The sequence below is a fragment of the Bufo bufo genome, chromosome 3, assembly GCF_905171765.1.
Source record: "Bufo bufo chromosome 3, aBufBuf1.1, whole genome shotgun sequence".
In the NCBI taxonomy this organism is placed as follows: domain Eukaryota; kingdom Metazoa; phylum Chordata; class Amphibia; order Anura; family Bufonidae; genus Bufo; species Bufo bufo.
Window position 1 is genome coordinate 143,632,035 of NC_053391.1, and position 21,859 is coordinate 143,653,893.

The 21,859-nt window shown below is 42.6% G+C and overlaps 1 protein-coding gene across 1 annotated transcript in view; it reads left to right on the forward strand.

Annotated features, from left to right (window-relative positions):
• The window catches only part of RPS6KA3 (ribosomal protein S6 kinase A3), a 143,757-nt gene that overhangs the window by 114,656 nt on the left and 7,242 nt on the right, over window positions 1-21,859 (forward strand). The window contains exons 7-18 of the mRNA XM_040423665.1: window positions 72-178; window positions 524-561; window positions 2,542-2,684; window positions 6,268-6,338; window positions 7,542-7,630; window positions 8,376-8,440; window positions 8,553-8,655; window positions 11,696-11,820; window positions 15,896-16,018; window positions 18,385-18,474; window positions 20,310-20,468; window positions 21,339-21,500. Coding sequence (XP_040279599.1) covers window positions 72-178; window positions 524-561; window positions 2,542-2,684; window positions 6,268-6,338; window positions 7,542-7,630; window positions 8,376-8,440; window positions 8,553-8,655; window positions 11,696-11,820; window positions 15,896-16,018; window positions 18,385-18,474; window positions 20,310-20,468; window positions 21,339-21,500 — 1,275 coding nt within the window. The remainder of the gene's footprint in view (window positions 1-71; window positions 179-523; window positions 562-2,541; window positions 2,685-6,267; window positions 6,339-7,541; window positions 7,631-8,375; window positions 8,441-8,552; window positions 8,656-11,695; window positions 11,821-15,895; window positions 16,019-18,384; window positions 18,475-20,309; window positions 20,469-21,338; window positions 21,501-21,859) is intronic.

The window sequence follows — 21,859 nt, forward strand, 5'->3', positions numbered from 1 at the left end:
TATAGTGAGACTAGATACATACAGTATAAATGGATTGTGCTGATGAGATCTATATTTATTTCTGCTGGTAGGTAATGTTCACTGAAGAAGATGTGAAATACTACCTGGCAGAATTGGCACTTGCGTTAGACCATCTTCACACACTTGGTATAATATATCGGGACCTTAAGCCAGAAAAGTAAGTACTTGTTAAATATGACTTGACACATCCTTGTATTAGCTTTTATATGGCTGCTGCATTTGATAAAGACTTTGAGAGAGGCTTTTTTTTCAGTGCCGCTATTCTTTACTTAAAAGGCATTGATTTTGTCATATCCAGTCGCTCTCTGACATCTAAGCTTTGCAGGATTCCTGTGATCAATCTTACAAAGAAGACAACTGCACAGTATTCAGACCCTGCCTTGTATGCTGGCGAGATGTGTAGTGTGTGGCTTACAAGCATGTGTTTAGGAAAAAATAAAATTACCGTAGGTAGAATGTCAATAGCTTACTAATTCCAGAAATGTTTTTTTTTTTTCCCTAGTATATTGCTGGATGAGGAGGGTCACATCAAGTTAACAGGTGGGTAAAAGTGCAGTGTTACAGTATTTTGGTTTTGTGTGTGTTAAACCCTTAACGACCCTTTTCAGGGGACTCCTTCTTTATGGTAGTACTTACGCACTGTAGAATGTCTAAGCCCTTGGCATCAGGCACTGATCAGAGACCAAATGAAATTGATCTTTGATTGTTTAACCCCTTAGATCCAGCAGTCAATAGCCACATCTGAGGTGTTTGAAAGAGGGCGGAAACGGGTGCTTTATTATGGCAGCTTATTTAGTATTGCTGCCTTTATAGCGGCTTGTAAACCAGACTGTGCGGTAAAAACAAGTTAACCGGTGGAAATATGATTATACCAAATGAGTATTGGGGTGGGGGGGGGGGGGGGGGGGGTTAGGTTTTAGTACCTTTTGGACAATAAAAACATGATATATGGAAAAGTAATTATTGTGTTACCGCATTCTGTGAGCTATATATATTTATATTTTTTTCTGGCAACATTTTTTGAAGGACAGTTTGAAATTTGTATTGCTGTTTTGTTTTGTTTTTGTTTGTTTTTTATACAGAGGAACACAGTAACCCCAGCAATTCTTGACTACTGTTTTCTTTTTAAATTAATAACTCAATAAACTACCCCAAAATTGTACAACTGACAAATACAACTCTTCCCACAAAACACAAGCCCTCATACAGCTACATTCATGAAAAAATAAAGTTATGCTTCTAGAAATGTGACAATGAAAAAACAAAAAAAAAAATGAATTGTTCCTTAAAGGGGTTATCTAATCTTTTATCTAGGATAAGCCACCAATGAAAGATAGGTGTGGTTCCCACCTCTGGGACCCACACCAGTCTCCAGAATGGCACCCCCGAAGTGAGCTAAGAGGAGATGCACATTTGTTTCTTTTGGATTGCCGAAAATAGACAAGCGCCTCTGCTATTTTCGAAACTCCTATAGAAATTAATGAAGAGCATGTTATGCATGCGCAGTGTGCTGTTTTTCACTTTCGGCGTCCCTTTCTGGAGATGGGTGCAGGTACCACCTTTGAGACCCGCACTTTGATGGCATTTGCTAGTGATATGTCATCAAAGTCTTAGATGACACAACCCCTTTAAGGTACAAAACATGTGGTGTTAAGCGGTTAAAATTGAAGATCTGATTTGATGCAATTTTAAAGATGATAATTAAAAGGAACCTGTCACCGTGATTTTGTGTAAAGAGCTGAGGACATGGGTTGCTAGATGGCCGCTAGCACATCTGCAATGCCCAGTCCCCATAGCTCTGTGTGCTTTTATTGTGTAAAAAAAAAAGATTTGATACATATGCAAATTAACCTGAGATGAGTCCTGTGCCTGGGATGAGTCAGGGACAAGACTCATCTCAGGTTAATTTGCATATGTATCAAATAGTTTTTTTTGACACAGTAAAAGCACACAGAGCTATGGGGACTGGGTATTGCGGATGTGCTAGCGGCCATCTAGCAACCCATGTCCTCAGCTCTATACACAAAATCCCGGTGACAGGTTCCCTTTAAGAACCATAAATGTAACAAGTCCTTCACAACAAGTCATGAGGTTACAACAGCCTACTATGACAATATGCAGGATGCCAAATCCGGTGCCTGTACTCTCTGAATCCTTTAAAGCAGGGATGGCCAACCTGTGGTCCTCCAGCTGTTACAGAACTGTAACTTCCAGCATGCTCGGACAGCCTACAGCTGTCTGGGTATGTTGGGAGTTGTAGTTTTGCAACAGCTGGAAGGCCGCAGGTTTGGCATCCCTGCTTTAAAGGCTATGGACACCTTAGGGGAATTTTTTTTTTATTTTTTTATTTTATGGTATGTTTTCTGGGCTAAATATAATTTTTGTTCTGCAGCCTGCAGAATGCCATTCAATGAGGGCTTTTTTTTTTGTTTTGTATTTTTTTTCCACGTATTTAAATGCCCTTTTATGCATCTGCTAAAACATTATAGTAACTACATCTGTGTCTTTAAATCTTGTTAGACTTTGGGCTTAGTAAAGAGTCTATTGATCATGAGAAGAAAGCATATTCTTTCTGCGGGACAGTAGAATACATGGCTCCGGAGGTTGTAAATAGGCGAGGCCATACACAGAGTGCCGACTGGTGGTCTTTTGGTGTTCTCATGGTAGGTGTTTTTATTCATAATGCTCTCTTTATAGTATTTTTACAGCATTTATTTACATATTGTGCACTCATTTTGGCAGCATAAAGCATTTTATAACACACTTTTTAAAGCATTCAAAAGTCATGGACCTTGTAGCAGAAAAATGGTTGCTGCCTAAAGGGAAATGTAGCATCAGAAAATGGCATATTCTTTAAATTAAGTTTTTATATTTAATATACTTTTATTTTTAGAATTGATATATATTTTTTTTTCCTTGTCATTATCCGTATTTAAAAAAAAAAAAAAAAAGTCCTGCAGTTTTCACCCTGACCACTAAGCCTAACAACATGTTGAAACATCATATTCCGCACAATTCACTTTTCAGTAGTCATCTCATTATAACAGGCAGGATTATAATAACAGATATCACCTCTGTATAGATAACACAGGATCCACCATTCACAATAGCTGATATCACAGCTTCTCTACTCCCTCCTGACCTCTGCACAGAGCGTGCCTAGAAAACTCTGCCATAGAAGTCACCCTTCCAGACCATTGTGTCTGTGGCCCATGGTGGCTGCTGTAAAGCATATCTCTAAATGATGTTAATAACAGCTCAGGCAAGATGGCCGCCCCCATAATCATGTTCAGGTAATAGAATTAAAAAAATGGAAATTAAAATCAGATTTGAAAAAAAAGAACGTGTCACTATCTGGTTTTAAAAGGCAGGAAAAAAAATTCTCTTTAGGGTACTTTCACACTTGCGGCAGAGAGATCCGGCAAGCAGTTCCATCGCCGAAACTGCCTGCCGGATCAGGCAAAACGTATGCCAACTGATGGAATTGGTAAGACTGATCAGGATCCTTATCAGTCTTAAAAATGCCTGATCAGTCGAAAAAATGCATTGAAATGCCGGATCCGTCTTTCCGGTGTCATCCGGCATTTATTTTTTTCACCTTTTTTTCAGTCTGCGCATGCACAGACCGGAAGGACGGAATCCGGCATTCCGGTATTCTGAATGCCAGATCCGGCACTAATACATTCCTATGGGAAAAAATTACGGATCCGGCATTCAGGCAAGTCTTCAGTTTTTTTTGCCGGAGATAAAACCGTAGCATGCTACGGTTTTATCTTTTGCCTGATCAGTCAAAACAACTGAACTGAAGACATCCTGATGCATCCTGAACGGATTACTCTCCATTCAGAATGCATGGGGATATGCCTGATCAGTTCTTTTCCGGTATAGAGCCCCTGTGACGTAACTCTATGCCAGAAAAGAAAAACGCTAGTGTGAAAGTTCCCTTAAAATAAGTTTTAGTTTAGATCAGGGCTGCACAACCTTTTCTGGTTGGGGGCAACATTATCAGCCTGAACCAATTCCAAGGGCCGAAAATAAAACTTAAAGGTGTATTACCAATTGAAATACTATATTTATGGCGTATTGAACATACAGTATATATCACACATGTCTAGTTATACTCCTATCTAATGGGAAAATACATGAAGGATACATGTGAGCAGCTACAAGACATAGACATACATGTCTGTTACCAGATGGTTGGGGGCCGCACAGAATAGTATTGAGGGCCGCAGGTTGTGCACCCGTGGTTTAGACCCTCAGCAAGATGAATGCTTAGATCCCTGGCACTACATGCCTCCAAAGGAAGCATACTGTTAGGACAGGAAACATCCTTCCTGTCTGATCCTCAGTTCCTCCATTGCAGCCCTTAGCAGAGGGTCTACCAAGCCCTATAGACATAAGATTAGCAGGTGTCACGAATCTAGACAGGATCCTCCGACAGTCTTATGCCTGTGGCCAGCATGAGAGTAATGTATTTCTCGTACCAAGCATTGTGCTTAATTTGGGATATTAGCTACGGGGTCAGTAGTATAATTGATCTACACGTTTTATGTCTCAAGTACACGTGTCCTACTTCTGTAAAGTACTTACAGATGGCGTTAACAGTATGAGGGGAAATTAACCTAGATCCCCCTATACACACAGGTGGCGACCATCTGCTTACCATACATGCATTGAGAATAGGCTGTAGAGTGTCATTTTTCTGATATGACCATTTCTTTTTCGGTCTCATTTAGCCTTGGTTTTCATTGTTTGATGCAAATGTGAAGTCCTGATCTAAAAATCAGAGCTCCAAGTTGGGAACAGGAACATCAGCCATAATATTTCAACTCCACAATACTCAAGCATAGTCTATTCGTCCCCTCTAATGCTGATCTGACATTGGGTGTGGAGAGACGGCAGTGCACACTGGGAGGTTGCTGGAGCAACTATACAATGCATGGGTCCTTGTCTAACTAATAGGTCCCATGCACTATATAGTCTGGGCCTCAGCAACTTAATACTTGTGTCTTTCAACACCTGATGTCACATAGGGCAGGAGATTTGAAATTAAATTATGAGTTATTGTTACACATCTTAAATACACTAAGAAGTTTCAGGCTAGGTGATGATCATCATTAACCATTAATGGGAGCTCCAGAAATAGCCAAACCAGCGCTCTGCTATTTTCAGTAACTCCCATAGAAGTGAATTTAGGGCATTTGCACAGTGCACCCTTATTCACTTTGGAGACCCCGTTCTAGATATAGTCTCTGTGCATCTACCTGCACCAATTTATGAGATGGGCCAACCCTTACGCTATGGATCTGTGCCCCTGAGTAGAAAGAAGACTCTCCTGTCCACTGTCCCTCTGCTGCTCCGTTCCTTCAGGACTAGAAAAGTTAATGTGGTTAGTGACGTATCCCGTGTTCCAGCACATTTCCAGGACAGACCTGCATCTCGTGCGTTTGGGTGTCACATGGACCGCATTTCATTGACCACGGATGACTGCGTGACATCAGCCTTAAATTGTATATTTAGGAGTTCGGAGAGATGGCTGCTGGCCAGGGAGCTGTCTATCCACTGTGTATGCTCGTCTTTACCAGTACATTCATTATTGAATTCCTACTGGCATATGTGGAATCCCCCAGTGGGAAGAGTTATGGAGCTTTGAAGCAGAAGACGGGGTCTCGATCTCAGTATAGATAAGTGACTGTGTCTTATGTGCTCTGTAGGTCACCACTTCCATCATGTGACCTAGAGTGCAATAACCTTTCCAGGAAAAGCTAGATCTTGATTAACCGTGAAGTAATTTCAACTATGCTGGTCCGTTAATTTGGGTCATATGCCTGAATAGGTGCCCCTTCCTTAATGAAATTACTACTTTTATTATCCTAAAGCTCAAGGTTATAACATCTTAGATAGAAATTATAGTCATGCACCATTTATTTCATTCATGTGACCCTTTGTGGACAAGTCGTCTTTTGTATCTGGTGTGGCTTTCAGTTCTAGCTGCCTGAACCTCCTTATCTTGCTCTCCCAGAAGATATAAAAATAACTGTAGTCAGTATACAGCAAGCAGCTACCGATTAAAACCGAGCACATGGGGTGGATTTAGTGTGCTGTCAATTGGGGCTTGGAAAAGAAAGGCTAAAATTGTCCAATCCAAATGCATCGAGGAGGGAAGGTGTTTGTTCTCTGCAACATGAAGCATTTTCTGAGTCCTACCAATACAAGCGATTTATCTCTGTGCTTTTTCCACAGTTTGAGATGCTGACGGGTACCTTACCGTTTCAAGGGAAGGACAGAAAAGAAACTATGACCATGATTCTGAAGTGAGTAGTTTGGAACGTGAAACCTATCATTTCTTTCCATCGGTAACAGCGTGGATAACCCCTGCAATTAAAGGGGTTATTCAAGGCTATATCAGACCTCCCAGAGTGCACTCTGGGAGTTCTGTTATAGTCCTGGATCAGCCCTTTAATACGGCAGATAGATTTTATATAAATGCCATGTTAACATTAATGAATGGCCTTTTGGAATGTTTCAATACAAAAACGTACAGTGGGTGAATAACTGTACGTTTCTCATAAATACATGGGTTAATATACAAAATATATTGCCTCACTGTCAAGTAGAGGAAAGGGACATTTTAATGCAAAGGATTACCTTAGAGAGCACATTGTAATACAGGCACCAGTACACTGGTATCCCGTTGGCTGGGATGGCAGCAATGGGGAATATGATGTTCCCAGTGTTTGGTGAACTTTCTTCCAATGAAAGTATATAAAGCAACTTCTACTAATATATTTCCATCATATACTAACAAAAATGAATCTTTATATCTACAAATAAAGTTTATTAGAGTAGATCCACACAGGACGTATATGCCACAGTTATTTTCGCAGTGGTTTTGCGTACAGCAGATCTGCAGCATTTTACCTTACTAGCAAAGTGAATAAGAGTTTAAGAAGTCTCATCCACATGCTGATGATGATGGCTGCAGCGGATATTGACAGACGGTGTACATTTTAAATACACAGCATGTCAATTTATGCTGCGGATATATCCACCAAGGATTTCACCCTGTCCAATGCATAGAATGAAATCCACAACAAATACGTGGTGATCCACGGCAAATACGTGGTAATATCCGAGCAAAAAATCCACCTAAAAGTTTTATTCACACTGTAAATATTTCTGAAACGTGATCTATGTGAGTAGTGATCATGGGAGTAGACATCTTTCTGGTTTGTAGTCCCAGTAATGAACACTCCAGCCTCAAATGGCTAAATTCAAGAACAATAATGTATTCAGTCGCACAGAAGGTGACATAGTTAAGGCACAAATGCGTCTTTGTTATTCTTGTGTGATGTTGGGTTTTCACGCTGAGGTGTCGAATTTTTCGTTTCCTCTTTGCCTGACAGAATTTCTAGTCCTGTAGTGATTTTCAATGTAACACAATTGAGATTTGAAACGTCCTGACCGTTCTTCTTTTGCTGTCAAAAATCTTAACTGGGCTTCGTTTGACCATTTAGGGCCAAGCTTGGGATGCCTCAGTTTCTTACTCCAGAAGCTCAGTCTCTCCTCCGTATGCTTTTTAAGAGAAACCCCACCAACAGATTAGGTGAGCTATATTCTTTAATAACGATCTCTGGGATCCAGTTACCTACAGAAATTATTATAGTGCTGGACGGTGACCTATAATCGTTTTACTAAAGGTCTTGCATTGCTGATTATGTATCTGAAGGGCAGCATGGACCAGACACAGTTGGTGCAGCAAGCTGCTCATCGTAATAAGATAATGTACAATATCTAAAGGCAATGACAGATCAGGCTGACAGTTGTCGGGAAGGAAGCGTTCTTTCCTGACAATCGCCTGCTCGTCAGTGGAGGAGACCACTGCATTCACGTGCAGCGATCTCCTCCACAGTATGGGGAGGAGTGAACACGAATTCCATCGCTCGTCCCCATACAGAATCATTGTCTGCCAGCTGCAGAGTGCTGTTTAGACATCGCCATCTGCTGCCGGCAAACAACGATTTAGGTGACCATACATACGATCCTATTACCCAATGAACGAGCCCAGTCGTCAGGCCCTTTACATGGGTAGATTATCACTAACAAGCATTCGTAGCGATAATCTGCCTAAACGTCTGGCCTTTAGTTATGTCTTCATGGAGCAGAGCAAAAAAACAACATCCTTTTTTTAACTCCCAACTGGATGACTACTTTGACTCCCATCAGTCCTACCTGTGCTTCATACAGTGGACTAGCATGACCACAAATGAAGTATAGTGATGTATGGAATGGAATCTATACGGTGAGGTCTCACAACCGAGTAATTTCACCTCCCACTTATTATTGTACAGGGGCTGGACCTGACGGTGTTGAAGAAATTAAAAGGCATCCATTCTTTTCAACAATTGATTGGAATGTAAGTACATTGAAACATTAACACAGTGTAAGAAGTTTACTGTTTGGCATACACCACTCTCGGTCTTGGTATTTTGGCATACTCAAATAGCTGTTTTTTCCTCTTTTTGTAGAAATTGTATAGAAGAGAAATCCAGCCTCCATTCAAGCCAGCCACAGGGGGTCCTGAAGACACATTTTATTTTGATCCAGAGTTCACTGCAAAGACACCCAAAGGTAAGTGGCTTGGATTGGCAGATATTTACTGACCAATTTAAACTAAATAAATGCTACGGTCATCTATAAGAGGCTAGCTTTTTTCAGCTTTTTGGCCAAGTCCTTTCAGCCAGTGCATTTTATAACCTAAAAACTGCAGAGCAACATTCCTCACGCAAGTGTATTCGCCAGCAGAAGCGGCTTATCGTAGGCCAGAGAGGAGCCAACTAAAACTCATATTACTTTACATCACGAAATACACAATACTAGATGCAATATAGCCACTGTGGGGCAGAATTACTGATGGGTAGTGTCCTATATACACGAATATGTTGGGTCTACAGAGTCTTGGTTGTAAGGGGAACCCTAGGCTGAATTGCAGTGGTGCATATGCAGCCCTAATGGACGATGGGGACCCGTATTAACTCAGCCTACCAGGTGGTATATTTTGGGGTAACCATCCAGGAAAGGTCGACACCAGTACCTCAGGAACCTTTCCCTGCAAACTTCCTGTTTCAGTAAGAGCTCATCAATGTGGTAGAGCAGTATATCAATGGGACGCAGGACTAAAAGGCACAAACTCCTATAAATGCACAGCACGCCAGCGGTGATGTTCATACATTTTTTACACATTTTTTACATTTTTTGCATATATGTTTAATAAAATATTTTGTATGAACATCACCGCTGGCGTGCTGTGAATTTGTGGCCATTTTTTAGAGGACTAAAAGGCAGTAGCACTTTTAAATCGCAGCCTTTTATTCAAAAGGACACCCCTATCCCCCTCCCCCCTCATTTTCCCAAGTGGTGGCAAACAGATCAATCAGTAGGGCAGGCATGCACCGATTACCCCCATCTCCACATGATGTGTTCTGCATTCATTGGAAGGGGGGGTGTACAGATGGTCCTCAGGAAGATCTATTCAGTGCATCTCCTATCGGGTTCATTCCCTGCCCAGTGTTTCCTGAGCCACTGGCAGCTAGATCTGATCAGTTAGTGGTGACTGCTACCAGAAAGCAGTAGCCTAAAGTGTGTATTACATGGGCCCGATGTTCGCTAATCCATGTAGTAATGCTCGTTAGTGATCATCTTGCAGTGTAATACTGACACAGATTGCCCGATGAATGAGAAAACGCTCGTTCATCAGGCAATTGTGATTTTTAAGCATGCTTAAAAATCGTTTGCCGGCGGCAGATCATGCTGTCTAATTATGAGCTGCTGCCGGCAAACCGTTAGACAGCATGGGATCAAGCAATGGCATAGCGATTGCTCCTCCCCATGCTGCAGAGGAGATCACAGCATGTGATAGCAGCAGCAGCCGCTTCCGCGAGTGAGCAGACGGTTGCCGGGAAGGAATGCTGGCCTCCCGACAATCGTCTGCCTGATCGGGGTGTCTAATACACCCTTAAAGGGGTTCTGCAGTTTGTTTTAACTGATGATCTATTATCTGGATAGATCATCCGCATCTGATCGGCGGGGGCCCGACACCCGGGACCCCCGCCGATTAGCTGTTTAATAAGGCAGCGGCGCTCCAGCAGCGCTGCGGCCTTCTCACTGTTTACCGCTGGCCCAGTGACGTCACGACTAGTCTGGGCGCGGCTAAGCTCCGTTCACTTGGGCCAGCAGTAAACAGTGAGAAGGCCGTGGCGCTGCTGGAGCGCTGCTGCCTTATCAAACAGCTGATCGGCAGGGGTCCCGGATGTCGGACCCCCGCTGATCAGATGCTGATGATCTATCCAGAGGATAGATCATCAGTTAAAACAAACTGTAGAACCCCTTTAAGATCTACTAATAGAGATAATCTTTGGCCTTACATAGTATCGAAGGAAAAGTGCGCTCCTAGACTTACAAGATCTATGTCATTGCACTTTCCCTCAATCCACACTGCAGTTAAAATTGCACTTTGGATTTTTCCTGCAGCATGTGAATGCAATTTTATCGTTATGTGGCAGAAAATCTACGGTGTCTCTGTCCCATGGGAACATACCCTGACAGTAGGGAATGTGTGAAAGTCAGCTCCTTGGTGGAGCAGGTAACAAATGGAGGCCTGAATATACAGCGTAGCAAAAATGTTAGTTCCTCATACACCAAGCTTCTTCGAAGTTGGACTGGGCTGCCAAGGTTTTTAGGGGCGCCCTAATGGTTATACGAGTTGGAATCCCTGGATTAAAGGTTTGCGATCCACAGCAGACCCAACCAGCTCTCCATCTTTGGGATATATGAGGATCATCCATGTTGCTCAGCTTAGGCTAGGTTCACAACTGTGGAGGTTCCAGCTAAAAACTAAAAGGACAAAATACTGTAGCATGCAGCAGTATTTTGTCTGGCAGAATGCTGGAATCCATACCAGAACCCCGACAGACCCCATTGTAGCCATTGGGATCCATTGACTACATTTGGTGTCTGGCATATGCTGGATCCAGCGATTCCGCGTTCTGCAGTGTGCCTCTGAGGTGATCATCAGGAGGATTTCCTGACAGAAGCATGTAGCATATACTTTTACTAAACATCACTTAACTTTTACAAGTATGCGTTTAATTGATACCGCTCAGTTAATTTTTTGTATGTAATTGTGCCGTCTGCTGCTCTGTTACATACAGAAAAAAAAACGCTTATACTGAACAGAGTATGGATCAGCTTGATGGCAAACAGGTCACTGAAAAGCAGTGTGAAGGGAGCCTTCATTAACTCCGTCCCTTATCGGTTATACGGTATTCTTACACGTATGTTCTGAGTGATTTGTTATATATGAGTACAGGGTGGGAGAGGGAGATGTCTTCTGCTGTAACAGAAAGGTTAAGATGGTGTATCAGCTTCTGAGTACATTTTGTATCTATTCACTGACTACAAGCAGATATTTTAAAAGATGACAATGAACTGTACATTAGTAAGTTTACATAATCTTTCATTATGTAGTCATTAACCTGTAGGAATCCATGTAAAGGGAGCAACTCTTTTTTGCACACTAGGCTTTTCTGGCTGTTAAACTATTTGAAGTATCTCATAATATGTGTCTGACGCTGCTCATTGTTGGCTTTCTTCTTTCTGCTTTTGTTTCCAGACTCTCCTGGTGTTCCAGCAAGTGCCAATGCACACCAGCTCTTCCGTGGATTTAGCTTTGTGGCTATTTCTACTGAGGAAGACAACCAGGCTATACAAACAGTTGGCGTTCATGGCATTGTTCCGGTAAGCACATGCTTTCAAGAACTGTCTGCCCAGAGGAAGCTGAACTCCTTCTGTAATTGGTTTTATATGCACTTCATGAACTTACAGTTCAGTGTAGATGTTGTGTTTGTGCATATAAATCTCATCCCGCAAAAAGTCGATTACAGAAACAACTCTGCTCGGAAAGGTTTTCTACAAGACGTTATTGCTGCCGCTCTTAACCATATATGCCCCATCTAAATGTTTTCCATTTTTTTTCTTATTGACAGATAAAGGGCTGTAAATTTATAAGTATTTTCTACATTAAAAACCTTTTGCCCCCTAAGCCAGGATTAAATCTTGTACGCAACCAAGGGTTTATGTAAAAGGTGGATGGTCATAGCATGCATGTTATTCTACTTTCCCACTTGTGCTTTCCCTTTCCGCTATTGAGATCTGTCATAGGATCTCAATAGTGGGATGAAATGCTTTAGTTTTGTCCCCATTTATTGTCAATGGGGACAAAACTGAACGAAACAGAGTGCAGCAGAATGCATTCCATCCGTTTTTCTGTCCACGATGGTGCGGAGCAAGACGGATCCATCCTGACACTCAATGTAAGTCAATGGGGACCGTTCATAACGGATGCAGGCAGTTATTTTATCAGAACGGAAGCGTTTTTGCTGATCCATGACGGATCCAGCAAAAACACTGGTGTGAGAGTAGCCTTACTTCTGTCCTTTATTGGCGTGCTGTGTCCTACCTCAGCATATTCTTGGTGTGATGTATTACTAGTAATTATCCTTACCTGGTTTTCCAAGAATGTTCAGGGCTCATGCACACGAACGCGTGTGCCGCGATCATGGATGCGGACCCATTGACTTGAATGGATTCGCAACATGTGGAACAGAGGCACAGGTCGGATTTCAGTCCGTGTCTTCGCACTGCAAAAAAAAAAAATTGAACATGTCCTATTATTTTGAGGTGCAAACAGTCTCCTGCGGATCGTGGACCTTTTCAAGTGAATAGGTCCGCGTTTGCAAACGGTGTGCACAAGGACTGTGCTGTGCATTGCAGACTGCAATTTGCGGTCCACAGCAGAGGCATGGGGCACACATTTGTGTGCATGAGCCCTTAGTAACATGTTGTTCACTTTTGCGCATGGAAAAATTACATAATTTTTTTTTATTGTTATAACTTTGCCCCATATTAATGACTGCAGTTGATTTTACCAGCCGATAAGTCATCCTGCTAGGTCTTGTCCTGCTACAGGAAATTTAGTAGCCAGGGTGTTTCACTACATGCTTGTGGCAATTGGTATATGTAAGTAGAGATGGCTGTAGGAACATTGAGCAGCCGGAAGAGGCTGATCACATGTAGTTCTATGCCAGCAGTGGACGTATTGGAGAGTACATAGGAGTACCGTGACTATCGCAGGAGGAGATGCCATCCTTTAACTGCCTATCATACTTACTAGATACCATTCACTTTTTTCAGTTCCTCTTTACACCTGTTAACAAGTTGAATTGACAAAACTCTCCTTACATAGTGACCCTCACATCATGGTGGGTGAGTGGATTTGGACCCTCTCCAGTCTAACTTATTACCTATAACCTGGGCTGATGATAAATCCTAACCACTGGTGTAACCCTTTATATGGGATGAAACTGAAATCCATTGTTGCTTCACATAAAAGCATTCATTTCCTCTTTTCTATGTCTTGTCCAAATATAGCTCAGTTCTGCTGTGTTTTCCGTGTTCAGACGTTCTTGGGTTTATTTTAAAAGTTGAGAGAACTTCCACCTCTAATTCTTGGGTTATACTGACCTAGGGACTTTTCACACTTTTCTTAGCAGTTTATGTCTGATATATGCACCAGAAAAGCTCCTGGTTATACTTCATATGGACCCTTAGGCCCCCCATGAGGACAACACAGACTGGTATCAGTCAGACATACTGTTTTTTACAGCTCGATTCCACACAGAGGCATCTAGAAACCTATACCATGCAGTGTACTTTTTTCTGGCATCTTTATTAAAGCAAATGTCCAGCATTTCCTTGGTTGGAGACCACATAGTGCTGTGTGAAAAGTGCCCTAAAGGGGTAACACCACAAAAAATATTTTTCCACCTATTCATAGGATATAAGTAATGGAACACAGGGAGTCTAACCGCTGGGACCCCGCGATACTGAGAGCGGGGGGTACCCGAATCCACTCTTTAAGTGGAGCAGTAGTGCACATCTATCCACTTCTATGGGGCTAACATAGACAGTGCTCCTACAGCCCCATAGAAATGGATAAAGTGGTGGACCAACGTGCACACTACCGTTTAATTCTCACTGATCTCTCGGGATCACAGGGGTTCTTGCCACTAGGATCTGTTCTTTATTACCTATCCTGTAGATTAGTGATGAAAAAATTTTGTGTATTCTCCCACAGTTTAGCATCCTTTCTTAATATTTAGCATTGTGCCATTCCTTTGTTATTCCTCCTAGAACTGTGTGAATAAAATGACAACTGTCTTTTTACCCGTTGAGTGTGTGTTCCTGCACAGTCTGACAATATGTAATCAAGGATGACCATATCGGACTGTAGGGACACAGCCAGTTGTCAGTTTATTCTTAAGCTAGTTGAAGGAATGGCTCACACATAGTTCTAAGATATATATAATTTCCCAGAATTGTTAATTAATGGGTAATACACGCAAAGCCACCGCCTGCCGGAGTTCTCTGGATCCAGCATAGCCGGATAGTGCCACTTGCCCACCACCCCATTGACTATAATAGGAACTGGCAGCAATCCGACTGCTCCAGGCATAAATGCCGGGATTCGGCTGGACAAAATACATTGCGTGCAGCAATTTTTGAGAGTCCGGAACAGCCTGCCGGATTGCTGTGCCGCATGTGTGAAACTAGCCGAACTAAAACAAACGTGCCAAGGGACGTGACCCTTCATACGTTGCTTTCTTATACCTCTCCAGATACATTCTGGTAGTTAAGATGAAACTATATTCTTAAGTTGTGTACATGCTGTGAAAATAGACATACAAAGATGAAGGGCATTCATTCCTGTAGCGTTCATTAGATTCCCCTCTGTGGCCTTGTTAAAATGGAAGCATAATAAAACAAAAGCAGTTACAGTCCGGATTTATGGGGCAGCAATTTCTGGCACAGGGATCGTGTAAATAATTGTTTTATGTAGAGATCTGGGTCTGAAGCCATCGGTAATGATTAACTCCCAGTGAAACGTCTTGCTTGTTGCTTAGAAGGAAACGGGGAGCATGCTGGTAAATTTCTGCCATTAGCCGGCAGTAACCATAAATGTGTACTATGCATCCAGCTGTAGGAAATGAAAGATCGTCACTGAGCATGCAGCACCATCGACATGAAAGGACCCGGAGAAATGTGTTTGATATCTGCATACTTGAACATTTAGGATCCTGCAGAAGTTATTGCTGTTGTAATACACCAAATATGAATCCATCTGCATTGTCACCACTGCAGAAGCAATGTGTTATGTCAGCAGGAATTATAGCTGCATATGTCTGTTGATGTGAAGCATAAGCGAATGTTCCTGGAACGAACAGATGTCAGATTTTTTTTTTTTACCGGAAAAAATTGGGAATAAAGTATATTCTCTAGTTTACCTCCCAGCCTTGTAAATCCCACTCAGAACTAGATGACATGTAAAAAAAATCTGATCTCAAGGACTGAGCTGTTGAATTATAATTGAAATGCTATTTTCGAGCACTATTTTTCCACAGCATGCGTCTTGTAAAACATAGCTCACTTGCATTGTGTACTATACTTTTTTGAAGACTGAGCCAGGAGAGTTACCCTCCCTTAAACGATAGCGCCAGCAAAGTGCCCTCCATAAACGGAGCCAGCAGTTCCCCCACAGTACTGCCAAGACAGTACCCCCCTCCCCTCCGCCTTCCTTCAAGAAGCCAATAAATTACCAGAATCAGACTCTAGAAAGAACTGGAAAACATCATGCAGTTAATATTGTGTTCAGTGATTTGCTATGTGGCAAGCAGTTGATGTCATCTTCCCTGTAGAGCGCTTGTCGCATTTGTGTTTTATAAGGATTATTTATATGATATTTTTTTTATTTCAGCTTCACAGAAATAGCATCCAGTTTACTGACGGTTACGACTTGAAGGAAGATATTGGGGTTGGCTCCTATTCCATTTGCAAAAGGTGCATTCATAAGACCACCAATATGGAGTATGCAGTAAAGGTAATGTTAGTCTCCATACACTAAGATTTCCAGAAGCTGGTATATGGGTGTAGTTTGCTTTTTCTGTATTTGATAAGCCTGTTCCTTTTAAGCAGTTCCTGTTCCACAAATAATCTCAGCTGACACATCAACACGTTAGACTGTAAAAGAGGAATAAGCCATTACTACCAAATAAAGCCACTTTCCCGTTATATCTATGACTAAATGCTGGCCTGTCCTGGGACGGTGTAGCATCATTGCCACCTACAGTGACCTGCGGTGTATGGGCCCACTTGTACTTTTTTTTTTTTTCCTTGACTCCTTTCCTGTTTTTCTTAAAAAAAAAAAAATTAAAAAAAAGTTGGATGAGAGATGGTTAGCTACTGCAGCCAATGCATTTCAATTGACTTTTTCTAATTTGCTTTTGTGGCTATGTTTCTGCTAGGTGTTTGCCTTTTTTGTCAGCAAGCTTCAATTCTAATCCCCTTTCCCCATGTGATCGGACAGATCCAAGTGACTTGTATTTAGTATTATGAGAAATTGATGGTGTAAGAGGGTGTAACTGTGAGTTGTTGTGCCTAATGCAAAGCCTGTACCTGTTCCTACCACCTATCTCAGAGGTCAGCAACCTGCGGCACTCCAGCTGTTGTGAAACTACAACTCCCAGCATGCGCCATTCATTTATATAATAGTTCTTAGAAGAGCAGAGCAAGTATGCATGCCGGGAGTTGTAGTTTCACAACAGCTGGAGTGCCGGAGGTTGCCTACCCCTGACCTAACTGGTAACAATTTAAAGGTGTTATCCAAGATATGGTGCGATCCCGTGCGGCTGCCACATCTGGGATCACATGGTGTACATTGGGCACGTGATCCCAGCCTGGTGGTAAAACCTGCAACGCATGCGCGAATCTGATTCTCTCGCAAGCACTTTGGTGAGAGATTCAGGCTCTGCTTGGGCTACATGTTGTAATCCCAGGCAGGGATTACCTGCTCACTGTACGGCACCTGATCCTGGAAGTGGCGGCCGCACAGGGTCCCAGCACAGCTCTGTTAACCCCTTTACCATCCTGCTAGAACATGCAGAATATGATGCAGTTAGAATTATGGGTCATCTCCACCAGCCACTTACAATGCTGTTGTCATCTTACGTCACATAAAGGAACTGTGATGCTGCCCAAGGGAGTAGAGGCCTAGTTGCAAATGCTTAAAACTATGATTTTACTATTAAAAGTAAATGTTCTCTCTGTGTCCCGGGAGATCAGCAGTGTCCCTCGCCCCCCCGCCCCCCCCCCCCCCCCCCCCCCCGCCCCCCTATCCTGTGACAATCTGTAAAGCCTCATGCACACGTCCGTGAAACACAGACCATGCGATACCGGCCTGGATTTCTTCTGAGTGCGGGAGTGCACGGCGTCATTGGTTGCTATGACGCCGTGCGCTCCCGCACTCAGAAGAAATCCAGGCCGGTATCGCATGGTCTGTGTTTCACGGACGTGTGCATGAGGCTTAAGACAAGTGGCTGGAGCAGGAGCCTCTCTTCTGTGTCTTTTCAGTAGGATGAAGATTAAGCCCCTCCCCTTGGCTCAGTCCAACCCTTCAGTCTTTTTCCGGTCCAAGATGAGGCAGATCAACAGAAGATTAAATTGGTTGTCTCACTTAAGCAAATTGTATTTCCCATGTAAGCAAAGTTAATACAAGGCAGTTACTAATGTACCACCATGCAAAGAGAGAGAGTCGTCGGCACCGCACACTGACACCATTGAAGTCCAGTTCAGAGGGGCAACAAAATGAGCTGGCTCAGTGGCAAAAAAGCATACATGAACATAAAAATCCAGCAAAACAGATATGGTCCACGGCACTCACCCAATTTATATAAAGTTCACTTTATTAAACACAAAAAGTGACCTGTTTTGCTGGACACTTACTAATGTAGACATGCATGCACAGCAGCTCCCATCCCGGCCACCTCGTATCTGCTCTGCAGTGGTGGTCATAACCTGGATCCAATCACTCTATAATGCGATAGAAAAACGAATCAAGCCAGCAAAGGAGGCAATATGGATAATCACAACACATTAGTGAGTGCCTTGTATTAACTTTCTCTACATAATAAATGCCATTTGCTCAAGCGACACATCCCCTTCAACCCCTTTTGTTCTCTGCAGGATTTCGGAAAGATTGTTTGTCTGGATCATGCCGAAAGTGCTGCAGACTGACAAACCATGCTAGCAGCTATCTTCCTTACTTTTAGCATTCATTTCTAGTTTGTATTCCTTTGTGGCTTTTGCTTGCTGCCAGCAGATGTGCTACAGATTGCTGTGAGATTTCTTGTGCATGTACTTTATTAGAAACGACACTTTCTGACGTTTAATTTTTATTCCCTCTAAAAGATTATTGATAAGAGTAAGCGAGATCCAACAGAAGAAATTGAGATTTTGCTCCGTTATGGACAGCATCCAAACATTATTACATTGAAAGATGTAAGTGAATTGCAGTGGGATTGCCCTTATACAAACGTGTGCTCTTCCTATATGTTTTATTATGCAATTTATATGATTATTTATTTAAACCAATTATTAGTACACAAAATAGAGATTTGCGGAACCAAGTATTATATTACATTTTGTAATTCAGGGGGAAATGTTTGTGTGACACTGATCTTATCATATCTTTCTATGTCCATTACAGTATACCCATTAGAAGGGTGACAACTACATTATAGGCTGCCATGTAAGCGCTGTAAACCATATGTAAAGCCGTGTGATCTTGTCAAGATCTTTCTTCCATATCAATAATGATTGAGTCATTGGGTGATAGGGCAACAAACTGAAGAAAGTGGGGAGCTGCTAATGAGTCTCCATGGGGAGATTTTCCCACCAAATAAATGTCCACATCTAAATGTTTATTTAAAGGATTATTGCCATCCCAGCTGCTCATGGTTGATATCGGAATATTAGAGAAGACACCGTTCACCATCTGTTGTACAGGTCCCGGACTGAATAAAGACGTTGCACGGAAGAGGCACCAGGCCGACTCCTGGGTGAAACCTGTATGGAAGGGCCAGTAGATATTCCAGCAAACGTGTAAAAAAATAAATAATCGCAATGAAGTGCACATACAGGAAAATCGCTTGCGTATTTCATACACTATGGGGGAAGAGGCTTGTATTTAGTAGTTACTTTTAATCTTGACCACACCAGAGAGAGAAGCTATGACTAAGGACTCTTAGAAGTTCGAAACGCGTAAGGTATTTTCCTGCATGTGCACATCATATTTTTACTCTTGTAATAAAGCTGCATCACTTGAATTTTTTTTAAGCTAGTTTCACACTAGCGTTGTTGGATTCCGGCAGGCAGTTCCGTTGCCGAAACTGCCTGCCGGATCCAGAAATCCATGTGCAAACGGATATCATTTGTTTCCGGATCCGTCTGACAAATGCATTTAAATACCGGATCCGTCTCTCCGGTGTCATCCGGACAAACGGATCCGGTATTTATTTTTTCACATTTTTAAAAGTCTGTGCCGGATCCGGCAAGTGTTCCGCATGCTTCGGTATTTTCTCTGGCGAAATACCATAAAAGGGACGGAACGGAAGACATCGTGATGCATACTGAATAAATGCATTTTTTTCCGTTATTGAGCCCCTATGATGAAACTCAGTACCGGAAAACTTTAACGCTAGTGTGAAAGTACCCTTACACGTTTGCAGGAACATCAGACCTGATCGGATTACCCATCCAGGATTATGGAAAAAGCCAAGCGGCCATGCTACACGGTTTTAAAACTCTCGTTTCATTGCCGCATCCATCTCTGGCAGCCTACGGGTATTCCGATCTCAGCCATGATGGCCAAAATGGCATTAGCCATTTAATAGGGCATAGCTAGTCTAGTTGCTTCAGGGCATTACATGTTCAGTTGTGGGCAGGATTTATGGGCCTTGCCCGTGCTGCGGACCGCAGATTGCGGTCCACAATGCACAGGCACCGACTGCGTGCTCGCAGTCCGCTTCAGATGGTCTGCACCGCAAAAAGGTAGTGCATGCGGAGGCAGAAAACTCTGCACTGCTTCCGTGGGCTTCCGATCCGTGCCTCCGCACCGGATCTCCCAGATTGCGGACCCATTCAAGCTGTTTGCGGGCCACAATACGGGCACAGGCCGCCTACAGTCGTCTGCATGAGGCCTAATTTTTGTGAGCAGCTTCAGTTCTCAACATCTCTCTCTGATAGACTGCCTCCCCCCACTATGCTACCTTTGCAGTTTGCAATGTGAAAATGTAAAATTGGTTTCATTTATACTTTTGTCTTGTGTGTTGCAGGTGTATGATGATGGAAAGTATGTATACTTAGTAACAGAACTGATGAAAGGAGGAGAACTTTTAGACAAAATCCTTCGCCAGAAGTTCTTTTCAGAAAGGGAAGCAAGTGCCGTACTGCACACTATAACCAAAACCGTAGAATACCTCCATTCACAGTGGGTAAGGATTGAGCGATAACTGGCATGATTCTGAAGAGAAGATTGTCAGACATTGCGTCCATTGATCAGGCTTACCTGCTCCTGTAACATGTTTATTGCTACTTAGTTCCAATAAGCTTGGCATTTTTACAGTCGCCCAATATGACATGGTAGAGTTTGAACTTTTACTATGTAGTGCTAAAACATGCTGCTTGCTCTGCTAGTTTGTCTGCGGGAGAAATTTGAGTAGCCCAAGATGCACCAAATTTTTTAAAGGGCATCTGTCAGCAAATTTTCTACCTATGACACTGGCTGACCTGTTGCACGTGCACTTGGCAGCTGAAGGCATCTGTGTTGGCCCCATGTTCATATGTGCCCGCATTGCTGAGAAAAATGAAGTTTTAATATATGCAAATGAGCACAGGGGCGTTGCCGTTACACCTAGAGGATCTGCTCTCTCTGCAACTGCCACACCCTCTGCACATTGATTAACAGGTCCAGGCAGTGCAAACGTCATCATGCCTGGCCCTGTCAATCAAAGTGGAGAGGGTGCGGTAGTTGCAGAGAGAGAGAGAGCTGAACCTCTAGGTGTAACGGCAACGCCCCCATTGCTCCTAGAGGCTCATTTGCATATATTAAAACATAATTTTTCTCAGCAATGCGGGCACATATGAACATGGGACCAATGTAGATGCCTTCAGCTGCCAAGTGCAACATGCAACAGATCAGACAGTTTCATAGGTACAAATCAGTTGACAGATGCCCTTTAAGAGGCATATACCCCATTAGCATATATGTTTCATTGTGTCATATTGCATTGCTTTTCATTACAGTCTTATAACTTATAAGCTTGGTGAACGGAAGTTCTTACGATGCCACTTTGTTCTTGCAGGTGGTCCACAGGGATCTAAAACCCAGCAATATTCTTTACGTGGACGAGTCTGGAAATCCAGAGTCTATTCGAATCTGTGACTTTGGGTTTGCGAAGCAACTCAGGGCAGAAAATGGTTTACTAATGACTCCTTGTTACACTGCTAACTTTGTTGCTCCTGAGGTGACCGTTTAGTTCTTACTCATTTTCATGAAATCTTTATTCTTTTCTCCATGGTCATTTGACCAGCTCATCATATACAATCCTTAAACTTTGTAATATAGATTTTGTCAGTGCTACTATAATTATCTTATAAACATTCACATCGTCTGCAGTTTTCCTCTAGTCCTACTGTATTTTGTGCCATTGATCTGCACCCCGCAATCTCTGCTCAGAGGCTGAATCATGGGATGTATGTTAAGATGGACGGCAGCCAAACTCTGACTTTGGTGGGCTCAGCCAACTATCTAGTGTGTATCAGTGTCCCTACTCTCCCTGATGTCAGGTTTCAGGTTGGTTTACCCACTTAAATTCCAGCCAGC